Source organism: Labeo rohita, chromosome 3, assembly GCF_022985175.1.
Source record: "Labeo rohita strain BAU-BD-2019 chromosome 3, IGBB_LRoh.1.0, whole genome shotgun sequence".
NCBI lineage: Eukaryota > Metazoa > Chordata > Actinopteri > Cypriniformes > Cyprinidae > Labeo > Labeo rohita.
In genome coordinates this window covers 17023856-17049077 of record NC_066871.1, presented here as the reverse complement: position 1 = coordinate 17049077, position 25222 = coordinate 17023856, and the positions used below count along the sequence as shown (strand labels likewise).

Sequence of the window (25222 nt, the reverse complement as noted above, 5' to 3'; positions counted from 1 at the left end):
GATTGACTATTTCAGCAAATGGCCCGAAGTTGGCTTTGCTTTATCAGTAACAACAGAGACTGTCTTGAAATTTCTGACCACAATCTTTGCTAGAGAAGGAAACCCCTGCACCATCACAACAGATAATGGACCACAGTTCACTTCATCCAAATTTGCTGATTTTGTGAAAACACAGGGAATAAAGCACATAAAGACAAGTGTCTACCACCCTCAGGCAAACGGGGCCATTGAGAGATTCAACAGGGTGCTTAAGGAATGTCTTCAGGCAGCTGAGGTGGCTTGTAAGCCTTGGAAATCTGCAGTCCTGACCATGCTGAAGAGCTATCGTGCAACACCACATGCTACAACGGGTGAGACCCCTTTTCTGCTCTTGAGGGGCCGACCTATGAGAACAAAGCTTAATGTTCTTCTGCCTAATGATAGCCCTGATCAGTTCACACAGGTCAGAGCTCGTGTGACACAACGGCAGAACAAAAGTAAACAATATACCGATCGTAAGAGAGGATCTAAATTCCTTAAAGTTGCGTTCGGAGACAAGGTTAGAGTGAGAAAGCCTTTTCACGTGAAGAAAGGAGAAGCCCGGTTCACTGACCCACTGTCAGTACAACAACAAACAGGACCGAGTACTTTCATCTTAAGTGATGGGAAAAGATGGAATTCAGCACGTCTTTCACTATGTCCTGAAAGAGAGGAAACTTCTGTACAGGAGGAAATACCTGAAAGAGGTTGCACAATGGAGAACGCTGCTTTGAGTCTGCATAGGGGGCGCTAGGCAAAGACGCTCACCTGTATGGACTCAAGACTACGTGATGGAGTAATGTCTGATAAGAAACAAATAAGTCGGACCGAGAAGATATGTAAAGGGTGTAGGCGGATCACTGCCCTATCTAAAAAAAAAAAAGACTGTACTAGAACATTGTTCTCTTTTGAAATATCTGTTTGAAATACACTTGTTTGAATGCATAAGAGTTCATTTGAATATGCTTATTTGAGAAGTTTTGTTTGAGCAAATAACACTTGAATACGGTAATGTTCTCACAAGAGAGTTAATCCTTTTGAGTAATGGGGGAAATGTTGTGTTGAGAAGTATACAATACATTACGTTCAATTTATAGTAATTGTTTACTTTAATACATGTAAAGTGGAACTGCACCACTAGGGACACCACTAGTGGTAAATTGTGTTGAGTAATGAGAGCAACGAAAATAAAAATGGAAGAATCTAGAGAGACACCGTGTGGAGTGTGTTCTGTTAAAAGTGTGAAAACACCACACTTACTGTTTACTCAACCAGATTAGATGTGAGGGTGAACTCGTGATTAGAGTAGATTAGATTAGAGGGTGATTAGATGTATGGGCTGTACTGTTAATCGGTGACGTCACTTACATGGAGCGTGAACATTAGCTCAAATAATTTTAAACACGTTTTGGTCATGCTAAAAAATATTGATACAAATTGTACTGTGCTTTCAGGAGCGTCAGTAAGTTATGTATTATGTAAGAAGGATTTGACTTCCAAACAAACTGTAATTTGATACTGTATGAGGATTGCTAGGTTGAAATATTCTTCATATTGTTTTCTTTTCTGCATTTCACCTATATTCCAGTTTGTTTATTTCTAATAATGCTGACCTTGTATTGTTTATGTTTCTAACATTAGATTCTTCCCTGCTGATGGCAGTACTGCAGTAGAGTTGGAGCGGACCTCCTGTTGAAGAGCATCTCCAAGGTGCTATGAACCATCTGACTAGAAAGTAAAACCTCAAACATACATTACCATTTATTAAGTTTTTTTTAAAGTATATATCAATTAAATATCCTTTTTTATCTTGTATGTCCTACAAGGCCATCTCGTTTAACAAGAAAACAAGGCACAGATAATAATAATAATAATAATAATAATAATAAAAATACTGAGCACTGTGAATGTAAGAGACTCATTTTATATTTATAACAATCATTGTTGATGTTAAAATTGTGTTTCAGGGCAGTTTGTGAAGACAGATAAACAAGAGATGCTGTGTCAACCTGGACAGAAGTCAGTTTCAGATCCACCTTCCACATCAGACTTCTCATATGGATTGCTGTCTACTAGCATATTATTTGTTCTCCTCAGAATTTAGTGCGTGCAGACTTTACTCAGGAACATGAACACGAATATTGCAAGAATAGGGAATGTGCCGTATTTCAGATATGAATGTTAACTGCTCTTAAGCATTAAAAAAAAATATTTTACTGTTTTTTTTTGTTTTTTTCCCAAAGCACCTATAAGCCAGTTCACACTGCTGTACTCCCAACTGTGTCAAGATTCAACAGGTTCAAACTGCGAAAGAGTGATTCAGGGAACATGGGAAGTCCTGAGTCCTGAGCTTAACCCCATTAAAAGTCTTTGGGATGTGCTTGAGTCTACTTTCCAGGGTGGTTTGAGTCGCTCAATGTCAATGATAACTTAAACAGAGCATGCATTAAAATATTAAAATATTTAAAATACACCTGATTATGCATACTGTGAAAACAAAAAATGTCTACGTTTCATTGGGGTTTATGAAATGAAACGTTTCACTGTGGCCATTCCATGCACGGTGATACATGCTTCCACAAATACTCCTCATGCAACAGGCTTTACACACAGCAGCACATTTTCCTTAATGCTTCAGAAATGTAGCCAATGTTATGGATCATTACAGATAAAATGTTCACCAGTTTTAGACTGGGACTGAGGTTTTTGTCATAGCTTTTATCACTGTGGTCGTAGTATTGCACAATGATCCGAACAATAGCAAATACGTGACACCTTATGTTTCATATACTTCATACTGACAGATTGAGATTTTTCAATGTTCTTTTAAATTGAAATGTTAATATAAGCAAAATCAACTATAAGATTCTATATTAGTCTCTATATTAACCATACTACGAGTATACATCATAGAATTATTGAACATTTTGAAGATAAAAGATTTCTTTCGCAATTCGCAGCAAGAATAATTATTGGTGAGAAATGCATTTCAGACGGTTCCATAATCCGAAACTTAAATATTGAAATCGCATCATGACCCTGGTGATTCCACTGCGCTGCACCTATTGGCACGTCAGGGTACTGGACTATATTTAGCATTGAAATCACTTCAGTCTGTATTGAAACATGTGTTTTCTCCAGCTGGCATTTTTTTTGTGTACATACATTTATAAGTAATTGATTTATTATTTATTTAATTATTATTCCATAGTTTCATTTCAATTTAATCTAGCCATGTTATTTAATGCTGTTTAGATTTAAATGCCTGTCTATCCATTCAATATAGAGAGCCTATTCCAGCATCTTGTGCCTGTAGATTTGCATTTGATTCATCTTATTAAGTTACATTCAATGCTTAACATTTTTGGTCATTTTAATATTACTCAAAAAATAAATAAATAAATAAATAAATAAAATAAAATAAAACAAAATAAGAAATCTGAACAAAGATGAAACGCGATCATGAGAATTTAAATTGCAGCAAATGCTTCAATGAAATAAAGTGAATTTACTTGTCAAGTGTTCTGTGACTTCTGTCAACACTGGAGTAAAAGGCACAAATTGCTAAACACTATGAAAAATGTCCCATTATGCACACCATAGCTGATGACAAACAAGGATTGTTACCCTGGTGTGATAATACACCTTATGTGAAATGTTTACATCTCTGTGTCTTTCCTGAAAATGGTGGGCTTTCTTGTGCACTCATTGCATATAAACTTTTAGTTTGTTTGTTTGTTTGTTTGTTTGGCTGGTTCTATTTTGTTTATGCAGTCTAAAAAAAAATAGGTGCAAACGCTGTCACTGGTTGGTACATTTTGGAAACAATACAGCTTAACTTTATTTACTCTTAAAAGGTGCACATTAATAACTTAGAAGTACATAATATTACCTCAAGTAGTATTTGTTAGTATCATAAATGATACAAATGAGTACCCCTTTTTTGGCCTGGTGACATTACAATGGTTTTATTAGTAAAGGTGTAGTAACTATGGTTTTTATTGCATTGATTACCATTTGTATAAACAGTTGTACTACAGACAACATGACTATGGTTAGAGTGGCAAAACCATGGTTAATTTTTGGTAATCATGGTTTAACTATAGAAACTATGTTTTTATTATTATTATTATTTATTTATTTATTTTTTATTTTTTTATAGTAAAACCATGGTTAATCATCGTAAGGGTTGAATCACTAATTTATAACATTTTGTTTCGATAGTAGATAGAAGGGTTCAGGACAAGTGTACAACAATCACGTCTACACACAAACTGCTTTTTCAAAACTCACATGGGTCATATTGAGGCTAACTGCATCCTTGGCTTCACTTGATGACTCAAGACTGTAAAAGATGTAAATAATCAATGTAAATAGTTTTCACCACTGGAGGGCGCAAGGGTCCGCAAGATGCAAAAACAGGCACATTTAAGACCTTGCATGAAAGTGCATTTGGATGACTTTGATCAAAGAAGGCTGTGAAAATAAATCTGTATCATTATTACTTTTGATCCTGTATTTTAAAAATGTACAAAAATCTAACCTTTCATTGTACAATAAGAATTTCAAATGGGAGAGAAATCTCATTATGGAAAAAATAAAAAATGTTTTTTTTTTTTTTTTTTTTTTTTTTTTTCTCTAATACACAATTACAAGGCCACAATTACTGATACCCTTTTATTCAATATACTTTACAACCTCCTTTTGTCAAGATAACAACTCTGAGTCTTCACCTATAATGCTTGGTATGTTTAGAGAACATCTGACAAGAGATCAGAGACCGTTCCTTCACTCCAGACCCTTCAGATTTCCAGGTCCATGTTGGTGCTTCTCCTCTTCAGTTCACCCCACTCATTTTTTATGAACACAGTTTGTTTTAACACTATTGTTTTATTGTTATGTTATGATTGACAAATGTACTGTTGCCTATTTCCACATATTTGTATTAATTGTGCAATAAGTCAGCACTCCTGTTTTTTATGTTTGTGGAGTTTTAGCACTGTTTTCATGATTCACAAACAAATGTACTGTTGCCTGTTTCCACTTTTTTTTTTTTTTTTTTTTTTTTTTTTTTTTTTTATCGTGCAATGTAGTCAGCACTACTGTTTGTAAAATTTGTGCAGTTTAAGCACTGTTGTTTTAATGATTTACAAACAATGTGGACCACCTGTGTTTTTCCACCTGTGTTAAAACGCTTTGAAAGTTAGAATGAAATGTGTTTATTTAAATGTAGCTAAAATAAATTTATTGCAACCACCTTTTAGTAATTTAGTACATTCAGTTAATCTTTTTATGTTATATATATATATATATATATATATATATATATATATAACATAAACCATTGCTGTTTTCGGGTTTTAAGTTTGAACATTTTAACCTTCCTAAGAATTGTAAGTCATCAACACGAACACAGTTTCATATCAGCAGGTGTGAGCAAAAAGAGGAAGAAAGAGAGATTTGAATACACAGACACTCTCGAATAGGTCTAATTTTGACATTCTGAAATTCCTTTGAGAAAACTTAGTCAAATGAAACACTGGTCCAGCATATTTGCATGTATCAGTAAAGCAAAATCTCCTAGACATTAAAATAATTGTGATGTTTTATTGCAACACTCCTAATTCACAGCATGTTTCAAGGGGCATCATTTTGGATAGACCACAAAATGCAATTAAAGTAAATCTTATGTGTATTAATGAGTATTAGTAGCAATGGCTACATATTAAGAGGATGTTGTTACAATTCTGAGTCTAACAACTCTGAGTCTTCACTTATAATGCCTGGTAAGTTTAGAGAAACAAGAGACAAGACAAGAGATCTGACACCATTCCTTCATACAGAATAACTCCAGACCCTTTAGATTTCCAGGTCCATGCTGGTGCTTCTCCTCTTCAGTTCACCCTACTCATTTTCTGTGGGGTTCTAATCAGGGAACTGGGTTGGCCATGACAGAAGCTTGGTTTTGTAACACCTGAAAACCAGCTTGACCAAGGCTGGAAAACCATCTTAAACCACAATAAAGACCTGCAAACTATCTTAATTTGCTTTAAGACAATATTCTTCTAATCCCTAGATACTGTTTTCTCAAAACATCACAGCTACACAGGAAACTAAATTTCTGGGAATCAATTTTTTTTTTTTTATCTCTAAAGCTGTGCTTTTTAGAGATAAAAATATAAGATGTTTATACACGTGAGAGAATAATTATTTGAGAAGAGAGAATAATTATTTGAGAAGAGAATGTCCAAAGACTAAAAGAATTGAGAACTAGTTGAAACCAGCCTAAGATGGTTTGCTGGTCTCCCTGTTTCAGACCTGTTAGCTGATTTTAACAGGGTTTTGTCACTTTTTATCCGAATAGGCTGGTAGATCCTGTGGACCATCTGAAAACCAGCTTGACCAGATTGAAAAAACACTGTAAAGCATACTAAACATCTTAATCAGACAATATTCTTCTAATCTCTGGATATTCTTTTCTCAATTTTGCTTAAATAAAACAAGAAATCAATGCAGCCTTGCAGGAAATGAAATTTATGGCAATCTTTTTTTTCTCCCTGACTTCGCTCTCCAGGCGATGAAAGTCACGGCGTGGTCCCTTGGGCAGGTGATGTCCACTATGGTGGTCCAGGAGCGCCATCTTCGGCTGAACCTGGTGCAGATGAGTGACGCCAACAAAGTTTGCATTCTCGATGCACCAAGAGGCCGGCCTCTTCGGTGACACTGTCGAGGACTTTGCCCAGCAGTTCTCGGTGGTACAAACGCAAACAGAGGCGATCAAACACATCTTGCCCAGGTGTGAATCTACCAAGCCGCCGGGTGCCCGGCCTCCATCTGTTTGTCGCTGAGGGTGCCACCCTGTGGCTCCTACACCTGCTCTGCCTCCTGCAACATCAAAAGAGGCAACCCCTCAACCCAGGCGTTGAGCAGGCCACAGGAGAGCGGTGCAGTCCACTGATCAGGGCCCCGCTAAGAACACCGCAAAGTCCATGAAGTCCGCGAAGCAGCCCTGACTTGGACGACCCAGAGATGGAGGAGATTGCTTGACGAGGGAGGCCCGGGAGAGTTCTTCACTGCTGCCGCCGAACCTCAGGTCGGTGGTACCCACCCACTCACAAAAAGAGCAGAGTATCTCTTTTCTTGGTATGGAGTTGGATTCACCTCACGGACGAGCGTGTGCAGTCAGTGCTGAACTGTCTGAACCTTTTCAGACACAAGACAACGTTCCCTCTCAAACTTTTTCAGAGGCTCCCGGGGCATATGGCAGTTGCAGCTGCAGTTATGCCGCTCGGGCTGCTCCATATGAGACCACTTCAGCACTGGCTATACGGCCAGATCCCAAGATGGGCATGGCACCGTGGCACCTTCCCAGTCAGTGTTACCCCGGAATGTCGGCGCCCTGGACAGACCCTCCGTTCCTGCTAGTCCAAACAGACAATATTCCGATGGTAGCGTACATCATTGCATGTTGCAACTCGCCCGCCATCTCCTCCTCTGGAGTCAGTCGCGGCTCAGATCACTGTGTGCTGTTCACAATCCAGGGGAGCTGAAACATGCAGCCAATGTGCTCTCACGACAGCATGCTCTCATGACAGGAGGAAGCAGATCCGGCCTTAGTGTCTGTGTTTCACGTTTGTGCATTGCACACTTACGTGGACCGCACCCAGAGCTTCAGATGCTCCGAGCAGCTCTTTGTTTGCTTTGGAGGTCTGCAAAAGGGGAATGCTGTCTCCAAGCAGAGGTTGGCTCATTGGGTGGTTGATGCCATCACTCTGGCGTACCAGTGCCAGGGTGAGCCGTGCCCCCTATGAGTTCGAGCACCCTCCACCTGGAGTTTTGCCTCCTCCTATGCATTGTCGCATGGCACCTCTCTAGCAGACATCTGCAGAGCTGCAGGCTGGGTGACACCAAACACCTTCGCGAGGTTTTACAACCTTCGCGTAGAGCCTGTTTCCTCCCATGTGTTAAGGTAACATCTGGTAATTTGCAGGAGGACGGCTCAGTGTTGGCTTGCTGCGCCATTCCTTTTTGGATCCATGCGCCTTTTTCCCAGTTGTCCCCTTAAGTGAACTCTGGGTCCTCCTTGCCCCCACAGTTCAGATTAGGGCGGAGCAGTCTGGACTGTGTCCGGTAGGGGCTTCCTTCACCCCTCCTGATCGTGGCAACATGTCTCAGTCTACAGTTGCTTCCGTGTTTCCCCTACCATGTTTTCCATGTGACTTACATTCTTGTCACCGTGCTACAACACCCCACCCCCCCCATTGTTTCTTCAGATACCTGGCATCCCTGGTGGGCCCGTTATCAGGCGTACAGGGAGTTAGGAAGGTTAAGTGTTGAGCTCCATTTGTCCTGACACGCTTGCCTGTCAGCATTTGTACCTCAATCACATAACACAGTTCAGGATTGTTGGGTTTTCCAGAGGAGATCCCAAATACGTCAGTTATGACATAGCATCATAAAGTACAACTGAAAGGGAACGTCTCGGTTACATCTGTAACCCTCGTTCCCTGAAGAAGGGAACAGAGACATTATGTCCTCTTGCCACAATCCTGGACTGTGCTGGGGCACTCTGTTTTGGCTTAGCTCCTCAGCAAAAATCTGAACGAGTGGATACACGCCACCATCTTATATACCCGTATGTATATATACAGGTGCTTCTATATATATATATATATATATATATTTAATCTCTGGGGATCCATCAGTGCAGATGCACATCTCAGCAGCTGCAAATGGATAAGCACTCAAGGATTTTATTTTTTATTTTTTTATAACAGCCAAATGGTAATGAACTGAACAACCCATGTGCAGTTTCTAACAAGCATGATGAGTTGCAAAGAATTCAAAACAAATTGTCATGCTGTAAAATGCACATTTGGTTTATTCTTTAATCTGATTTAATTGTAACAACATCCTCTTAAAATGAAGCCATTACTACTAATGCTCATTAATACAATTAAGATTTACGTGGTCTATCCAAAATTGATGCCCCTTGAAACATGCTGTGAATTAGGAGTGTTGCAATAAAACATCACAATTGTTTTAATGTCTAGGAGATTTTGCTTTGCTGACATATGCAAATATGTTGGACCAGTGTTTCATTTGACTAAGTACTCTCAAAGGAATTTCAAATGTCAAAATTAGACCTATTCGAGAGTGTCTGTGTATTCAAATCTCTCTTTCTTCCTCTTTTTGCTCACACCTGCTGATATGAAACTGTGTTCGTGTTGATGACTTACAATTCTTAGGAAGGTTAAAATGTTCAATTTTATAACCATAAGACAGCAATGGTTTATGTTATATATAATGCCTAATAAGTTTAGAGAACATCTGACAAGAGATCAGAGACCATTCCTTCATACAGAATCACTCCAGATTTCCAGGTCCATGTTGGTGCTTCTCCTCTTCAGTTCACCCCACTCATTTTCTATAGGGTTCAGGTCAGGGAACTGGGTTGGTGATGGCAGAAGCTTGGTTTTGTTCTCAGTGACCCATTTTTTGTTTTGATTTTGTTTATGTTTGTTTGTGGATCATTGTCCTTTTTTGTCCTTTTGGAGAATTTGTCCTGTTGGATAAACAATGTGGACTTATTTTCACAGCTGTCTTTGATCATATTTACCAAGGGTATAAATCATTTTGAGCACAACTATGTGTATATATATATATGTATAATTACTCTATACTGTATATATATAATTACTGATACCCTTTTATCCAATACTTTTTGCAACATCTGAAGGGTATGGAGTCATTCTATATGAAAGAATGGTCTCTGATCTCTAACATAAACATAAATCATTGCTGTCTTCAGGTTTTAAATTTGAACTTTCCTAAGGATTGTAAGTCATCAACACGAACACAGTTTCATATCAGCAGGTGTGAGCAAAAAGAGGAAGAAAGAGAGACTTGAATACATAGACGCTCTCGAATAGGTCTAATTTTGACATTCTGAAATTCCTTTGAGAAAACTTAGTCAAATGAAACACTCGTCCAGCATATTTGCATGTATCAGCAAAGCAAAATCTCCTAGACATTAAAATAATTGTGATGTTTTATTGCAACACTCCAAAGTCACAGCATGTTTCAAGGGGCATCATTTTGGATAGAGCACAAAATGTAATTAAAGTAAATCTTATGTGTATTAATGAGTATTAGTAATGGCTACATAGTAAGAGGATTGTTGTTACAATTAAATCAGATTAAAGAATAAACAATGTTAAAAAAAATGTGCATTTTACAGCATGACAATTTGTTTTGAATTCTTTGCAGCTCATCATGCTTGTGAGAAACTACACATGGGTTGTTCGGTTCATTACCGTTTGGCTATTATAAAAAAAATAATAAAAAAAAAAAAATCCTTGATTGCTCAACCATTTGCAGCTGCTGAGATGTGCATCTGCACTGGTGAATCCCCGGAGATGAAATATTCATATACAACAACCGAAAATGAGAGAAAAACATACAGTGAAATGTGATGTGAGACACATTGCAATGCACATTTACATTACCCTAAAGTCCAGCTTTTCTAGGAATTTGTGTGCACTTTAAATCAGTCTTAATGTCTGAAAAACTAAAAGAATATAGAAGTAATTGTAAAAATTGATATTTTTCAGATCTGTTTGAGATATGGCTCTCTTCAAAATATTCCAATGCTGTTCAAAAGATTTACTTTATTAATCAGTTTGATTTAAATGTTCATCTGAAATCTACAGATGTTTTTACACTCATACTTTTAGATAAGCTGGCTTTATGTCTTTATTATATTCTCACTTTTTAGTATGTTCTGAGGGATCTCTTCTAATATCAGAGTAATATCTACTGAAATTGCAAGATAATGTCATAAGTGGCTGATATAATATTTGAAAGAAAAAAAATCTAATTTTGACAGCGACATAAGACTTTATTGATGTATGTAAACACTCAGTACATATATGTCTGTGTGCACAGAGGCAAATTATGTAGTTTCAACATCTCACTAAATCTATATGTTTTTAAACAAGCTTACAGAAAGACAGAAACAGACAGAGCAAAAGAGACAGAGATGGTTATTTTCCTTTTTGATTTCGAAATAGATTTGACTAACATTTAATTACATTTACAAAACAAATAAGGAGTCTTTGGAGTCTTCATCAGTTCTTTTAACAAACCATCAGTGCTTCACCTGGGGGGAAAAAATCTATAGTTAAAAACAGATTAAAAGCATAATACAATCTAAACTGAAGCATGCATATAACACTAACAACATGCAGTAAAAGAGTTACAAAAGCATCATCTTACTTAAAATACTCTGCACATTATTTATTAATATTTGTATTACCTTGCAGAAGTGGAGTACAATGCTGTAGGTCAGAGAAAAGAGGAAGAGGAAGATGAATGAGGTGGCAGTGGACCAGAGACTTCTGAACTCATCCTCCTCCAGAACATCTTTATTGCAGTCCAGAGCAAAACAATTCCCTGACTCAGGTGACTCATCTGAAAAAGAAGAAACACACATACAGGACACATATGTATCATATGTATGGTAAGCACATGGTGAAACATATGAACACATAAATCATTGCATCCTGAATTTTAAGTCCAGCATTATTAGACTTATAGTTAGTAACCCTTAATCACATGATGGCTTTATGTACTGCATATGTGTACTTACGTACATTCATTTGCACACATAACATATTTGAATGTACACTGAAGAGACAAAAATACAATATATTAAAGTCCTGTCTGTTAGACATTGTTAGTGCATTAGAACATACACATTACGCATACACATAAAATATACATAGGCATGTTATTACATTTATAGTATTCTTATCAAATAATTTACTTTATTTAATATATTTTAATATATTTATTTAAAATATTTTCAGCTGACATACTAATAGTACAAGTGCCTATAAAAATATCACATATACCATCTGTATGTTTTATTGATTAAAAAGGTCAATAATTCCTTGTGACTTTAGAATTGGTTATCTTTAGAACTGAATAAATGGCTTTACTACAGACAGACACAAAAATATTCTCATTTGTCTAAATAATGAAAATAATAATAATAATAACAATAATAATAATAATTAGGAAAACAATGTGAGAGCTGAACTATATCATGCAAACACAAATATTTATTGCCTGTAAAACAACACAAAAATGGCATGATATATGTGACCATGCAGCATAATAAGGGTCAAGGGTGATACTTATATGTCATCTGAAAGCTGAATAAATAAGCTTTCCATTGATGTATGGATTGTTAGGATAGGACAATATTTGGTCGAGATAAAACTATTTGAAAATCTGGAATCTGAGGGTGCAAAAAAATAAAAAATTTGAGAAAATTGCCTTTAAAGTTGTCCAAATAAAGTTTTCATATATTTACAGTAGGAAATTTACAAAAGATCTTCATGGAACATGATCTTTACTTAATTTCCTAATGATTTTTGCCATAAAAGAAAAATCAGTCATTTTGACCCATACAATGCATTTTTGGCTATTGCTACAAATATACCCCAGACTGGTTTTGTGGTCCAGGGTCACATATATGAGGCTAACAGCAGTACAGCAAGCACAGCACAAAACATAAAAAAGCATTTGGATATTGTTTGGACAATGTTTTCATGTGACCATATTTACTTACATGCAACATGTAAGTAGATATCAAATTAAACATATAGTCATGAATGTAATTTGACTTTGATGTTAGAGCCATGCAGTAAAGTGATACAGACATACAGACAGATATATGCACAAAAAACAACATCAGAGATACTGTACATAATCTGACAAGAAAGCAACAAGACAAAAGCAGTGGAACACTGAACAACAGATAAACAGTAATAGTTTGGTAAATGTTTGCACATTATTCACATGAAAGTTCTGACTGTTTACTTTTGCCTGTTGACACTTGTAATGGAGATCTTGCATTTTTCATGTTGGCGTAAATGACTGCACAGGTGATAGAGATTTTGGGATCCTCATACTCTTTTTTTGTCATTGTTAGGATGCTGAAAACAGACATGGAGCCGTTTTTAACAATGGAAGCACTGGTTGTGCCCTCTCTGTAAGGCAATTCATCCACTTTCCACATGATATAAACATCACCGAGTTTAGGGCTGGTGACCTCACACACATGAGAGACAGGACCTGTGCCAATGCTATCAGGTTTGTAAATGGTAACATTGGGTTTCTTTCCATCTGAATTGGAGGAAATGATGAAGGTTTATTAAAAATCACATAATAATGAATAACAACAGTGAATCAAGGCAGTCTAGTCTTTTTGGCAGTGAAAACATTTCAAAGGGTCTTGCAGGCAATAAAATTTTCTGCCAGGCAATAAAATTGTTTACAATCTTTCAGCATCTTATGGCACATAGAGCCACAAAGTTAATTATAAGTTTTACACTGACTTACCTCCGTTATTAAAACGAATCGTCTGCTTGATATCTTTGTTATTTATGTCACTGGTGGTGCAGGAGACCTCTTTACCATCAAACCATTTGTTTGTATCGACAGTGACTTTGAATTTTTTTATAGACTGTGAAATGTCATTAGAAGACTCAATGTTTCCTTGTCCCACATCGATTCCATTCATTGAGCAAGACACTGAAGCTTTTTCCACTGTTTCTCCAGAAACAACAGCTTCCAAGACAACTTTATTATTTAAAAATATTTCTCTCTGAATTGGTGGCTTCAGTGTCAGTGCAAATTTAGCTACAAGGGAGTAAGTCAACATTACTTAATCTGTAAATTTGGATTAATGTGTATATATGTGAAATGGGATCAGTTTGTGTGAATTTTTGGTTAAATAAACCAAAGAGTGTGCTACAATTTCCATTCAAACATGAGTCTCCACAAAGAAACAACAACATAATCTTAATCCAACAGCAAGATACTATAGAGAGACACATGAAGTAGTTAATGTAACTGTTAAATTTTTTTTATTATTATTTTTTGTGTGTGTGTGTGTGTGTGTGTGTGTGTGTGTTTTTTTTTTTTTTTTTTTAAATGTAACTTACGTGGTGGAGCAAAACATAATGCATCATTAATAAAATTCAATACATTACATCAGTTACTGTCCCCAGACTAGTTAATGTGTCATTGATGAAATATTCATTCCTCACCAAAAATGTTTCCAGTAGATTTGGATGTCCAGGATTTAAAGAGTCTATGAACTTTACAGGTAAAGGTTTTTCCATTCTTCTGGTGCTCAATAGGTATTGTAAAATGTTTGGTCAAGGACCAAATATTTTCAGAAGGGGTCCAATCCACACAACTTAAATCTGAGATATCAGTATTATTGGCCTGGAAGTTGATGCAGACCTCACCAGAGGGAAGACCATTTACAACACACTCCAGCACAGCACTGTCTGCCTGTGCCGATTTCATCAAAGTCCTCCTGATAACCACTGCAGGATCTTTCTTTATATAACCTGAAGAGCAAAAATACACTTTATCATGTGATATGTGGGTTTTAGAAGATAAATTGTCATCAAGTGCATTGACAAATGCAGATCAGTTCAAAAGAAACCACTTACCAGCTGGAATTTCACCCCTGTCTTCTGAGAAACATGGATGTTTAGCGATACAAACAACGGTCTTAAGAGTCAACCACTCATCTTTGGATAAAGTCAAAGTGCTCACAATGTTATTGGATGGGTCTTTGTCTCCTTTGGTGGCTGGTTTGCTTACATTGTCTGTCAACCATGACACTTTAGTGTTGTCTGGTGCTTCAACAACACAGGAAATTGTGACCTTACTCTCCTGTATAATGTCTCTGAGATGGGATCTCTTTATTTGGACTGAAGGTTTCAACAATGACTGTGCTGTACAGGTGAAATAAATAAAGTTAGCTTTATATTCAGCAATAAATAAATAATTAAATAAAATAAAAATAAATAAATAAATAAAAATAAATCATGTGTGATGATACTTATGCTGTCAAGCATTAACTGTTAGTAGAAGTTTACCAAGAACAAACAAAACAGATTTGCTTCAGAACCACACCAAACTACTGTGTCATGCCACAAACCAGATTTTATGTCTGAAAAAGCATCTGGAATTTTCTTCAGAATATTACTTGACTTCTGACAGCACAACAACTGGGTTCCTGTCACATTTGGTATGTTTACCTGTGCAAACACTGGTGCTTTTCTCAACAGTTTTCCCACTGTGTCTGCTATCAGCCTGACAGATGTAAGTGACCCCTTGAGTCCACTCTTGCTGTGGCACCAGTATCTCACTGTACACTTTCACACGTCCATCTTCCATCACTGTAACGTTTGAAGCGCTGCCAGGTTTCTCCCTAGATTGTGAAAGCCACTTGATCTTTGGGTCGAATCCCGTCACTGAACACAGCAGCTTCTGTGAATCTGAACTAGATTGACCCACACTGGAAATAACAGAGAGCTCTATGGTAGCATCACCTGAGGAAAACAAACGCATCAGATGTTCAGTGAAGAAAACATAATACATCATTAATAAAATTCAATACATTACATCAGTTACTGCCCCCAGAATAGTTAATGTGGTATTGATGAAATGTTCATTCCTCACCAAATATGTTTCCAGTAGATTTGGATGTCCAGGATTTGAAGAGCCTATGAACTTTACATGTAAAAACTTTTCCATTCTTCCTGTGCTCACTAGGTATTGTAAAATGTTTGGTCAAGTACCAAATATTTTCAGAAGGGGCCCAATCCACACAACTTAAATCTGAGATATCAACATTATTGGCCTGGAAGTTGATGCAGACCTCACCAGAGGGAAGATCATTTACAACACACTCCAGCACAGCACTGTCTGCCTGTGCTGATTTCATCAAAGTCCTCCTGATCACCACTACAGGATCTTTCTTTATATAACCTGAAGAACAAAAATATACTTTATCATGTGATATGTTGGTTTTAGAAGTTAAATTGTCATCAAGTTTATTGATGATATCAGATCAGTTTAAAAGAAAATCACTTGCCAGCTGGAATTTCATTCCTCACTTCTGGGAAACATGGATGTGTAGCGATACAAACAACGGTCTTGAGAGTCAACCACTCATTTCTGGGCAAAGTCAAAGTGCTCACAATGTTATTGGATGGGTCTTTGACTTCTCTGGTGGCTGGTTTTCTTACATTGTCTGTCAACCATGACAATTTAGTGTTGTCTGATGCTTCAACAACACAGGAAACTGTGACCTTACTCTCCTGTATAATGTCTCTGAGATGGGCTCTTTTTATTTGCACTGAAGGTTTGAACGAAGACTGTGCTGTAAAGGTGAAATGAATAAAGTTAACTTTATATTCAGCAAAAAAAAAAAAAAAAAAAAAAAAAAAAACATGTGTGATGATGCTTGTACGAAAGCCTGTCCAAGGAACTAAAGTTGTTGTCCGACTGATTTAGTGTGTCTCAGAAAGTGAAGGTTTAAGTGAAGGCTTATCTCTGCACGTCTGTCTGTGCTCTATATAATGCTTTTTATGCTTTGATGTAAGTACATCTGCATGTGTATGTTCATCTAGTATACTGTGTTATTGATCCCTACGATTGTTTGCGGTTACAGTATACGAGTTTTGAGCGCCGTAGCGGCTGTAATTTGCCGCGAGAGAAACACGCTAATTAGCATTAGCATCGGCAGGATTATTATACTGCCTCACACTGGTGTTTGCATTAATAATGCGTCATTGCACAACTATATTATGCCTATTTGCATTGGATAAGTTGCTATTAAGTTAAGGATGCAGACTTGATTGTTTAATCAGTGTTTATTTGCATATGTTTGATTTAATGTGAATGTGTCAGTGGTTCTCAGAATATGGTTGTGATTATATTCCTTTATTGTTCCTTTAGACCATTAATACAGATATCACTGCCAGAGAATAATTGGTGCAGATGACAACCCAAAGACTGTTCAATAAATGCATCTTTGTGAAGAATCTCTTCTCTAATCCCTGATTCTCTTACTGGAATCCTGTCCATATTTGGCCGTCTCAACCAGCGTAATATAGAGTTGTATCATGACTCTGCTACAATTCTTATGCTGTCAAGCATTAACTGTTAGTAGAAGTTTACCAAGAACAAATAAAACAGCTTTGCTTCAGAACTACACCAAACTACTGTGTCATGCCACAAACCAGATTTTATGTCTGAAAAAAAAAAGCATCTGGAATACTGTTCAGATTATTACTTGACTTCTAACAGCACAACAACTGGGTTCCTGTCACATTTGGCATGATTACCTGTGCAAACACTGGTGCTTTTCTCAACAGTTTTCCCACTGTGTTTGCTAGTAGCCTGACAGGTGTAAGTGACCCCTTGATTCCACTCTTGCCGTGGCACCAGTATCTCACTGTACACTTTCACACGTCCATCTTCCATCACTGTAATGTCTGAAGCTCTGCCAGGTTTCTCCCTAGATTGTGAAAGCCACTTGATCTTCGGGTCGAATCCCGTCACTGAACACAGCAGCTTCTGTGAGTCTGAACTAGACTGACCCACACTGGAAATAACAGAGAGCTCTATGGTAGCATCACCTGAGGAAAACAAACGCATCAGATGTTTAGTGAAGAAAATAATACATCATTAATAAAATTCAATACATTACATCAGTTACTGTCCCCAGACTAGTTAATGTGTCATTGATGAAATGTTCATTCCTCACCAAATATGTTTCCAGTAGATTGGGATGTCCAGGATTTGAAGAGCCTATGAACTTTACAGGTAAAGACTCTTCCATTCCTCTGGTGCTGACTAGGTATTGTAAAATGTTTGGTCAAGTACCAAATATTTTCAGAAGGGGCCCAATCCACACAACTTAAATCTGAGATATCAATATTATTGGCCTGGAAGTTGATGCAGACCTCACCAGAGGGAAGATCATTTACAACACACTCCAGCACAGCACTGTCTGCCTGTGCTGATTTCATCAAAGTCCTCCTGACCACCACTACAGGATCTTTCTTTATATAACCTGAAGAGCAAAAAATACACTTTATCATGTGATATGTGAGTTTTAGAAGATCAATTGTCATCAATTGCATTGATGAAAGCAGATCAGTTTAAAAGAAACCACTTACCAGCTGGAATTTCAACCCTCTCTTCTGGGAAACATGGATGTTTAGCGATACAAACAACGGTCTTAAGAGTCAACCACTCATTTCTGGGCAAAGTCAAAGTGCTCACAATGTTATTGGATGGGTCTTTGACTTCGTTGGTGGCTGGTTTTCTTACATTGTCTGTCAACCATGACAATTTAGTGTTGTCTGATGCTTTAGCAACACAGGAAACTGTGACCTTACTCTCCTGTATAATATCTCTGAGATGGGCTCTTTTTATTTGCACTGAAGGTTTGAACAAAGACTGTGCTGTAAAGGTGAAATGAATAAAGTTAACTTTAAATTCAGCAAATAAATAAATAAAAATAAATAAATAAATAAAAAATGTGTGATGATGCTTATGCTGTCAAGCATTAACTGTTGGTAGAAGTTTACCAAGAACAAATAAAACAGCTTTGTTTCAGAACCACACCAAAATACTGTGTCATGCCACAAACCAGATTTTATGTCTGAAAAAAAAAGCATCTGGAATACTGTTCAGATTATTACTTGACTTCTAACAGCACAACAACTGGGTTCCTGTCACATTTGGTATGTTTACCTGTGCAAACACTGGTGTGTTTCTCAACAGTTTTCCCACTGTGTTTGCTAGTAGCCTGACAAGTGTAAGTGACCCCTTGAGTCCACTCTTGCTGTGGCACCAGTATCTCACTGTACACTTTCACACGTCCATCTTCCATCACTGTAACGTCTGAAGCGCTGCCAGGTTTCTCCCTAGATTGTGAAAGCCACTTGATCTTCGGGTCAAATCCCGTCACTGAACACAGCAGCTTCTGTGAGTCTGAACTAGATTGACCCACACTGGGAACAACAGAGAGCTCTATGGTAGCATCAGCTGAGGAAAACAAATTCATCAGATGTTCAGTGAAGAAAACATAATACATCATTAATAAAATTCAATACATTACATCAGTTACTGTCCCCAGACAAATTATTGTGGTATTGATGAAATTTTCATTCCTCACCAAATATGTTTCCAGTATATTTGGATGTCCAGGATTTTAAGTCCCTATGAACTTTACAGGTAAAAACTTTTCCATTCTTCTGGTGCTCACTAGGTATTGTAAAATGTTTGGTCAAGTACCAAATATTTTCAGAAGGGGTCCAATCCACACAACTTAAATCTGAGATATCAACATTATTGGCCTGGAAGGTGATGCAGACCTCACCAGAGGGAAGATCATTTACAACACACTCCAGCACAGCACTGTCTGCCTGTGCTGATTTCATCAAAGTCCTCCTGATCACCACTACAGGATCTTTCTTTATATAACCTGAAGAACAAAAATACACTTTATCATGTGATATGTGAGTTTTAAAAGCTAAATTGTCATCAATTGCAGATTAGCAGATCAGTTAAAAAAACAAAAAAAAAAACACTTACCAGCTGGGATTTCTTTCCTCACTTCTGGGACACATGGATGTTTAGCGATACAAACAACGGTCTTAAGAGTCAACCACTCATTTTTGGATAAAGTCAAAGTGCTCACAATGTTATTGGATGGGTCTTTGGCTTCTTTGGTGGTTGTTTTACTTACATTGTCTGTCAACCATGACACTTTAGTGTTGTCTGGTGCTTCAACAACACAGGAAATTGTGACCGTACTCTGCTGTATGTCTCTCTTTATTTGGACTGAAGGTTTAAACAAAGACGGTGCTGTAGAGGTGAAATACACAAAGTCAACTTTAAATTCAGCAAATAAATAAATAAAAATAAATAAAAAATGTGTGATGATGCTTATGCTGTCAAGCATTAACTGTTAGTAGAAGTTTACCAAGAAAAAATAAAACAGCTTTGTTTCAGAACCACACCAAACTACTGTGTCATGCCACAAACCAGATTTTATGTCTGAAAAAAAAAAACATCTGGAATACTGTTCAGATTATTACTTGACTTCTAACAGCACAACAACTGGGTTCCTGTCACATTTGGCATGATTACCTGTGCAAACACTGGTGCTTTTTTCAACCTTTTTCCCACTGTGTCTGCTAGTAGCCTGACAGGTGTAAGTGACCCCTTGATTCCACTCTTGCCGTGGCACCAGTATCTCACTGTACGCTTTCACACGTCCATCTTCCATCACTGTAATGTCTGGATCTCTGCCAGTTTTCTCCCTAAATTGTGAAAGCCACTTGATCTTTGGGTCGAATCCCGTCACTGAACACAGCAGCTTCTGTGAGTCTGAACTAGATTGACCCACACTGGAAATAACAGAGAGCTCTATGGTAGCATCACCTGAGGAAAACAAATTCATCAGATGTTCAGTGAAGAAAACATAATACATCATTAATAAAATTCAATACATTACATCAGTTACTGTCCCCAGACAAATTATTGTGGTATTGATGAAATGTTAATTCCTCACCAAATATGCTTCCAGTAGACTGGGATGTCCAGGATTTTAAGTCCCTATGAACTTTACAGGTAAAAACTTTTCCATTCTTCTGGTGCTCACTAGGTATTGTAAAATGTTTGGTCAAGTACCAAATATTTTCAGAAGGGGCCCAATCCACACAACTTAAATCTGAGATATCAACATTATTGGCCTGGAAGTTGATGCAGACCTCACCAGAGGGAAGATCATTTACAACACACTCCAGCACAGCACTGTCTGCCTGTGCTGATTTCATCAAAGTCCTCCTGATCACCACTACAGGATCTTTCTTTATATAACCTGAAGAGCAAAAATACACTTTATCATGTGATATGTGAGTTTTAGAAGATAAATTGTCATCAAGTGCAGATTAGCAGATCAGTTAAAAAAAAAAAAACACTTACCAGCTGGGATTTCATTCCTCACTTCTGGGACACATGGATGTTTAGCGATACAAACAACGGTCTTAAGAGTCAACCACTCATTTTTGGATAAAGTCAAAGTGCTTACAATGTTATTGGATGGGTCTTTGGCTTCTTTGGTGGTTGTTTTGCTTACATTGTCTGTCAACCATGACACTTTAGTGTTGTCTGGTGCTTCAACAACACAGAAAATTGTGACTGTACTCTGCTGTATGTCTCTCTTTATTTGGACTGAAGGTTTGAACAAAGACTGTGCTGTACAGGGTGAAATGAATAAAGTTAGCTTTACACTTTTACATTCAGCTGAGAATCAGATGTGATGATGCTAATACTATAATTATACTTTCAAGCATATCTATGAGCCAGACATTAGGTTTTGAAACTTGTTCATTATTTCCTTTATTATGCTCAACTTACCCTCGCACGTTTTATATTCTTTCTTGAACTCTTCAGAGTTGAAGGTAGCTTTACAAGTGTACTTTTTGTCTTCATATGGTGCACTGATAGGTAGCTGACTTATGTAAGTGTAGGTTTTCTCGCCTTTATCGGTGTTCTGAAACTTTTTATCAATTTGACCACTGGCAGACCTATCACCCTCAAGCCATTGTACAGTAAGCTTGTCTGGGAAATAATCATTCAGCTGGCACTCCAACACAGTCCTGTCACCGTCCTTTCTACTCAGCAGAGCAATAGTAGGCTTATTGACACGTTTTGCTACAGAAATAGATATGAAAAATCAGTTTACTAGGAAAGACATAATTTACAGAACATTACTCACTTATATGTATATATATATACATATATATATGTATATATATATATATATATATATATATATATATATATTGGTTTATACAGCAGGGAAAATCTCATATGACGTTGTATTTCCTTAAGAGTTTCTGAATTTCACTGAATGAAGAAATCATGTAGTCTGTCGTGTGTAATTCTGTTCTAGCATTTTTAGAATCGTTGTATTTGTAGCCTTTTATAGAGTCTCCACAAAGAAACAACAACATATTATTAATCCAACAGCAAGATATTATAGAGAGACACATAAAGTAGCTAATGTAAATGTTAGATTTAAAAAAAAAAAAAAAAACTTACGTGCTGGAGCAACACGAGAATATACTGTGCCTTTTGAGTTTGAAGCTTCGCATTTGTAAGGTTTCTGAGCATCCCATTCGCTTTTTCTCACGCGCATATGGCTGATTTTGGCATAGTCTCCCTCCCGTCCGAACGCCGGATACTGCACGAAATCACTCAACTCTTTGTCAGCATGATTCTTCCATTTGAATGTAACCGAGTCCGCAGGTGAGAAACCTCTTGCCAAGCAGCCGATGGTGAGGAACTCAGAATCAGAAGTACACTGAGACATTGGGAAGATTGACTTTGGCGCAGATGGTTGAGCTGTAAAGACATTACATTGTTCTTAGACAATAGGGGAGCGCGGGGCACAACCTAACACTTTTTGAGTTTCTCAGTTTGTGTAAATCCACGTGGGGTTCAGAGTATAATTTTTATCCAGGTTTTCACACTTGTCTAGTACAAATATGTCGTTTTAATAAGTAATTTGTTTCATAATTACAGTGTGTACGTTTTTCGTTATTTACCTCAAAAGAAATGAAGTGAAACGCGATAATATATATATATATATATATATAACGACAAACTAAAATCTTTTGTCAATAAAATAAAATGATTAACTTTTTCAAATAAAATAATGACTTATTTTTGAGGTTCATAATGAACACATCGCATCGCAACCATGCGTGGGACGGTTATGATCGCAAAACACAGCTATACATTATAGTTGAAAACAATGTGCGCAAAACACGGCTCTCATAGAACACGAGACACATAAACGAGGCAAAATGCTTTACATTTATTGAAGTAATAATTTAAACATTAAACAGTTTCATTTTAAAGTCCATAAAAGTAAATAGTGAAAACTACATTGCTAATGTCATAGAAAAGCATAGTCGGGGCACATTGTAAGGCAGTGTTACAACGTCCCATCAGCTCGACTGGAATATAAAACTGGTTAGTGTCTTCTGCTGGTTTGCCGAGCATTAATAAACTATTGAAACTAATAAATAACAGACTGGAGATTGAAATTATATGGGATTTGTCTAATTTTAAATTAATACTAAAAACTGAGATAAAAAATTTACTTCAGCCAGAAATTTACTTTTACGCATGGTAAAATAAATATTCAGCGATATCTTCAAAAGGCTTTTGAATTTTAGTGTACTTTTTCTCTGTATAGTGTTGCTATGGCAACTAGTAAACGCGGTAAATTTGGTTATGCTAGCGTGTGTGGAAATATTTAAACCTGCATTAGGTTGTGCCCCGCTCACCCCTATATACAACGTAATGCACAAATGCAACACTATTAGACCGATTAGAGAGCTAGGCTACATCTAAAATGAATGACTGGATGGCTGAATTAATGAGTAAAATAAAACAAAAATAAAATTAAATAGACTATAAAAGAAAACAAAATTATGGAGTTTTTTTTTTTTTTTTAATAAGTAACTGTTTTTACGCGTCAAAGTCCCAATCATCATGTGGTTTAATAACTCTGCAGGGATTATCATCTCAGTAGGCTATGTTAGACGGCACACAAGCTACTTAATATGTACTACAAGGATATTAAATAATTATTGAAACTGTGGAGGCCGAAGAGCACAGTTTTTTTTTTTTTTTTTTTTTTTTTTTTAACAGGTTTCCCGGATGAGCAAAAAGTTAGTGTTGCCCGGGATAACGGTTATTTTAAAGTTTTTAATAACCATTTATCTGACAGCAATCTATAGACAACTCATAAAGACATAATAAGAAAACTGTACATGTATAGGCTAACACAATTGTCATTGCAAATTCATAATAAAATCTTACTGTTTGTTACGTGACTTTGGTGCCGCTTCCCCAGTAGTCGAAATCCCAGTCTCACGATATTATTTTAATGTTATAGCGCAATGTAGAAATGCAACGCTCAGACTGTTAAATGACCTGCAGCCGATTTGTTGTTTTATCTGAACGCGTGTACACATAAAATTATTTTAAAATGTGATTATTCATAATTAATGTGAACCTTTGCGTTTCTAGCAAAACTCTAAAGGCATGTCCCGACTTTAACTGACCTAATCGTAGAGTAAACATTTAAATTTTGCTTAAATGTAAAAACAGTTTTTTGACAAATTACCTGTCACACATATTTGTACTATATCAGATTTTGTTTTAGTAAGTTTTTTCTTACCTGAGGAGACAGTGACCATGGTTCCTTTCCCCCAGTAGTCAAAGTGTCACACTGACAGTTTTACCCATGGATATTGTACAAAAAATGCGCTCGTATGACAAGTCATTTTAATATATTATCCTAATCCACAAATTCGACTATTTACCCTTTTAATTCAGCCTAAGATTTATTTTTGCAAAACGGACAAGTGGTCTGTACATTTAGTTTAACTATTATATTTGAAACATACAGTACTGTGCAAAAGTCTTAGGCCACTAGTATTTTCATCAGCTACAAAATGGTTGAAAGTCAGTTAAAGTCAGTCTTTTGCTGTAGTGTGTCAGTAGGAAATATCAGATTACATTTCCAAACATTCATTTTGCCATTAATCGTAATAATCCAGTGAGATTTTGTTTGCACAAGGAGTCTGACAACAGCGAGTGCTCTGCACAGAGATCTGATCTCATCATCGTCCAGTCTGTCTGGAATGACATGAAGAAACAGAACAAACTCAGACAGACTAAATCCAGAAGAACTGTGACAAAGTCTCCAGGATGCTTCAAGAAACCTATGAAGGTTTGCACAAGGAGTCTGTTCAGACTCCTTGTGCAAACAAAAATCTCACTAAATTATCACAATTAATGGCAAACAGAATGTTTGTAAATGTAAACTGATATTTTTTTACTGACACACTACAGCAAAAGATAGAAATAACTGACTTTAAACCATTTTTTAGCTGGTGAAAATACTAGTGGCCTAAGACTTTTGCACAGTACTGTATGTCAACGTTTATGAAAGATTTGAATGTTACTTCTTACCAGATGTGACTGTGACTGATCAAGTTTTGCCAGGAGCAGGGGCGGATCTAGAAAATAATTTTTAGTGTGGCAAAGGGGTGGCATGGGGTCTATGAGGGGTGGCACCACCAAAGAAAGCTCCTATGCGTAGTCTGACATACACAGTTGTGTTTACAAATATTGCATTACCATTAAGCAATCATCTATACTGTTTAAAACGAAAAATAAATAACATTTCAATGTCCATCATGGCACAAAGTCAATAAACAATATATAT

The 25222-nt window shown here is 36.8% G+C and overlaps 1 protein-coding gene across 25 annotated transcripts in view; it reads right to left on the bottom strand.

Annotated features, from left to right (window-relative positions):
- Positions 1 to 24380, bottom strand: part of ighd (immunoglobulin heavy constant delta) — a 112875-nt gene extending 88495 nt beyond the window's left edge. For 2 of the 25 annotated variants that reach the window (XM_051102427.1, XM_051102415.1), the window contains exons 1-15: positions 24170 to 24345; positions 22018 to 22320; positions 21331 to 21627; positions 20896 to 21168; positions 20483 to 20791; positions 20059 to 20352; positions 19501 to 19773; positions 19082 to 19390; positions 18658 to 18951; positions 18078 to 18365; positions 17663 to 17971; positions 17241 to 17534; positions 15986 to 16273; positions 15571 to 15879; positions 15147 to 15440 (exon numbers count right to left, since the gene is read on the bottom strand). In XM_051102427.1, coding sequence (XP_050958384.1) covers positions 15147 to 15440; positions 15571 to 15879; positions 15986 to 16273; positions 17241 to 17534; positions 17663 to 17971; positions 18078 to 18365; positions 18658 to 18951; positions 19082 to 19390; positions 19501 to 19773; positions 20059 to 20352; positions 20483 to 20791; positions 20896 to 21168; positions 21331 to 21627; positions 22018 to 22320; positions 24170 to 24188 — 4153 coding nt within the window. In that variant the 5' untranslated portion in view covers positions 24189 to 24345. Of the gene's footprint in view, positions 1 to 14138; positions 14448 to 14552; positions 14841 to 15146; positions 15441 to 15570; positions 15880 to 15985; positions 16274 to 17240; positions 17535 to 17662; positions 17972 to 18077; positions 18366 to 18657; positions 18952 to 19081; positions 19391 to 19500; positions 19774 to 20058; positions 20353 to 20482; positions 20792 to 20895; positions 21169 to 21330; positions 21628 to 22017; positions 22321 to 24169 lie in introns of all 25 variants that reach the window. The other 23 variants (XM_051102411.1, XM_051102424.1, XM_051102398.1 and 20 more) reach the window with 22 other exon arrangements.
- Between the last annotated feature and the right edge of the window lie 842 nt (positions 24381 to 25222).